The 3,303-nt window shown below is 36.5% G+C and overlaps 1 protein-coding gene across 1 annotated transcript in view; it reads right to left on the reverse strand.

The window, feature by feature from the left end:
* The window catches only part of LOC101563404 (zinc finger protein 491-like), a 6,959-nt gene extending 3,953 nt beyond the window's left edge, over positions 1 to 3,006 (reverse strand). Inside the window, exons 1-2 of the mRNA XM_023708073.1 lie at positions 2,927 to 3,006; positions 6 to 1,176 (exon numbers count right to left, since the gene is read on the reverse strand). Of these exons, the coding sequence (XP_023563841.1) occupies positions 6 to 1,121 (1,116 nt within the window). The 5' untranslated portion in view covers positions 1,122 to 1,176; positions 2,927 to 3,006. The remainder of the gene's footprint in view (positions 1 to 5; positions 1,177 to 2,926) is intronic.
* Positions 3,007 to 3,303: the final 297 nt, after the last annotated feature.

Here is a 3,303-nt window from a genome sequence, read left to right on the forward strand (position 1 = left end):
TGGGCTTGACAACTACTATGTCTGTTAAAAGCTTTACCACATTGCTTACATACATGAGGTTTTTCTCCAGTGTGACTTATCTTATGTCTACGAAGTGAACCACTATTAGCAAAAGCTTTTCCACACTGTTTACATGTGTAGGGCTTCTCACCAGTGTGAATTCGTTCATGTGCTTGATAACTACTGTGATGAGTGAAAGCTTTCCCACACTGTTTACATGTGTAGGGCTTCTCTCCAGCATGAATCTGCTCATGTGCTTGACAACTTTTATGATGAGGGAAAGCTTTCCCACACTTTTTACATGTGTAGGGCTTCTCACCAGTGCGAATTCGTTCATGTGCTTGACAACTACTATGTCTGTTAAAAGCTTTACCACATTGCTTATATACATGACATTTCTCTCCAGTGTGACTTATTTTATGTCTATGAAGAGAACCACTACCACTGAATGCTTTCCCACACTGCTTATACATACTGGGTTTCTGCCCAATGTGAGCTTCTCTATGTCTGAATAAGGAACAATAACGAAGGAACGTCTTCCCACATTGCTTACATACATACATTTTCCCTTCTTTGTGACTTCTTTCATGTCTACAAAAGGAAGACTTATTAGTGAAGGCTTTCCCACAGTGCTCACATACATAGGGGTTTTCTGACATATAAGCTCTTTCATGTGTTTGAACATTGTGGTAAAAATTAAAAGCTTTTCCTCTTTGTATGCATGAAGACATATATACGCCCCTGTGATTTTTCTCACTGTGTGTATCAAAGGCTTCAGCATGTTGCTTACATGCAAAGGCCTGCTCTCCAATATGAGCTTCCCCAGTACAATCAGAGTTAGATTTTCTACACTGCTCATATTCACAGTGTTTCTCTGCAGGATTTGTTCTTGCGTTCTTCTGAAGGGACCAGAAATCAGTGCAGGTTTTCCCATGTTCATTACTATTAGACAGCTGCTTTTTAGGCCCTTGATACTCATATAATTTGAGGGCAATGACAGCTCTGATGGGCACACTTAGTGATGAATGACCCACCAGGGGAGTACCACAAGCAGAGCTTAGAGCTGGCTGTATACCAAGTGGTTTCCTTTTCACTTTAGGATCTTGAGTCCAAAAACACATTTCTCCATGTTGATACCAAAATTTATATTGACAGCATTCCCCTATATCTTCTCTTCTATAAAAGAAAAAACAACAAATCAATCACATTGAAAACTGTCTTCTTATTAATGATTTACCCGGAGGCAATCTGGAGTAACGCTACCTAACCATATTTGACCATGAATTTAATGTAGACTCTGGAGGATTGCCTGAAAAAAGCTTTTATTGAAAAACTAGTATTCATTTTGTAACATATAACTCACAGTTGCAATATCCAATATGCACTTTCATTTTGGGGGAATTGAGATATGCTAATTATTTCTGACAGCATTTTGTCCATGAAACTGTCCCTTCCTTTCTACTGAATCTCTTCCCTGTCTTGAAAAGTCTGCCCTTTTTATTTTACTAGCTTCTCTCATTTTACTGCTTAATTCTTACGAGTTTCTCATACAACAATACATGTGACATTGAACTGCCCGTGTCTCATTTATTTTCACTTGACACTATGAACTCAAGATTAATCCATCTCTTGAGTAAGTGATATTATTTCATTCTCCATAGAATACAATTCCATTATGAATATGTACCACATTATTTTCAGAAATGGAGATTTAATGCCAGGCCTTATCACTGAGTTACATCCCCCACCTTTTATCTTGTATTTTGAGACAGGGTCTCACCAGTTGTTAAGTTGTCCAGACTGAGCATGAGTGTGCTTCTCCTGCCTCAACTTCCTGAGTTCTGGGATGTCAAGCATGTACCATCATGTCTGGACTGTCTCATCTATTCTTAATCCACTCATCTGTGTGTACACATCAAGGGTGCTTCCAGAGCAGAGCTACGAGGAGTCGTGCTGCTACAAATATGACTTTGCCCTTATTATTCTAATATGGTTACTTTAACTTTTGGCAGAATACACCCCGGAGCTCAGCTGGATGAAATCGAAGTACTACTTGTACTTCTCTAAGAATCTCCATAGACACTTCCATGATGTACTCCATGAGAATCCCACTAACAGTTCAGGAAGATGCCTTCCAAGATTTAGAAGAACGGACTGAATGCTATGGAAGATTACTTGAAAACAGCTATTACCAAAATTTCTTTCAATTTTGAATACGTCTACAATGTTACCAATTTTGCAAATATTGAATGGGCTTACTATATATAAATAATGGTAGCATGACTTGATTGATACTGAAGTGGGCTTTAGAAAATACATGGATACTTAATTATATACCTTTAACTTGAGTTCAAATCTAAACACAAAATCTGTTGCTTAAATTTTTTTTCTTTATGTTTTCTTATAACTTTTTTTCATTTTTTTAACCAATTCTGCACATTTATGTCTGATATCCTAAATAGCTAATTTGAAGATGACATCATGCAATAGAGCAAACCTTGTTGAATTGCTATTATTTTGTTTAGTGAAATTTTGTATCATTTTTAATGTTTTTTTATTATTTTATTCAAAAAATAAAAAATATTAAAAGAAAATATGCTTCATATAAGCCTACAGCCAATGCCTAACAGTAATTTCACAGAACATTTTTATAACCCTGAATGTAGAACAAAGTTTAGTCTGATACACTAGCAAATGCCACTTGTGTCATAATGTCAGTATTCCGAGCTTCTAATATTAGAATATTAAAAGGCTTTAGATACTCAATTGTCACATTATAGATACTCAAACTGTAAATTTTAGGAAAGTTATGCAACTAAATCAATTTTGAACTTGGCCTCATTTGTCTTCTCTTGCACAGCTTTACAGTTTGCGCATGTTCTCGGACTCTTGAGAAGCATCACTTCTGATTGCGAGTGCAAATTACCTTAGACTTCTCTTCCAACATTTACACTCGTCCTCAGTTTGCTGATTATTATAGTGCTATCCTAAGGTACAGAAACAAAAGTGATAAACTGCTACAGTACATACAAATTAACAGATCTCATTTACATTCAAGGTATAATGTGATCATGCCTGAAGTACTCTTCAAAATATTTTCATAGTCTAATGAATGAAATTACACGGATATGCAATAATCAATGCTCTCAAGTTAAATGAATTAGAAGAACGTTACCTTACTTACCTACAGCAGCCATATTCTGAAACGTCTCTGACATCACGTCTCTATAGAGCTTCTTTTGGGATGGATTCAGCAAAGCCCACTCCTCTACCGTGAAGGTCACAGCGACATCCTTAAAGACC

This window comes from Octodon degus, unplaced genomic scaffold (assembly GCF_000260255.1).
Source record: "Octodon degus isolate 3935 unplaced genomic scaffold, OctDeg1.0 scaffold00328, whole genome shotgun sequence".
In the NCBI taxonomy this organism is placed as follows: domain Eukaryota; kingdom Metazoa; phylum Chordata; class Mammalia; order Rodentia; family Octodontidae; genus Octodon; species Octodon degus.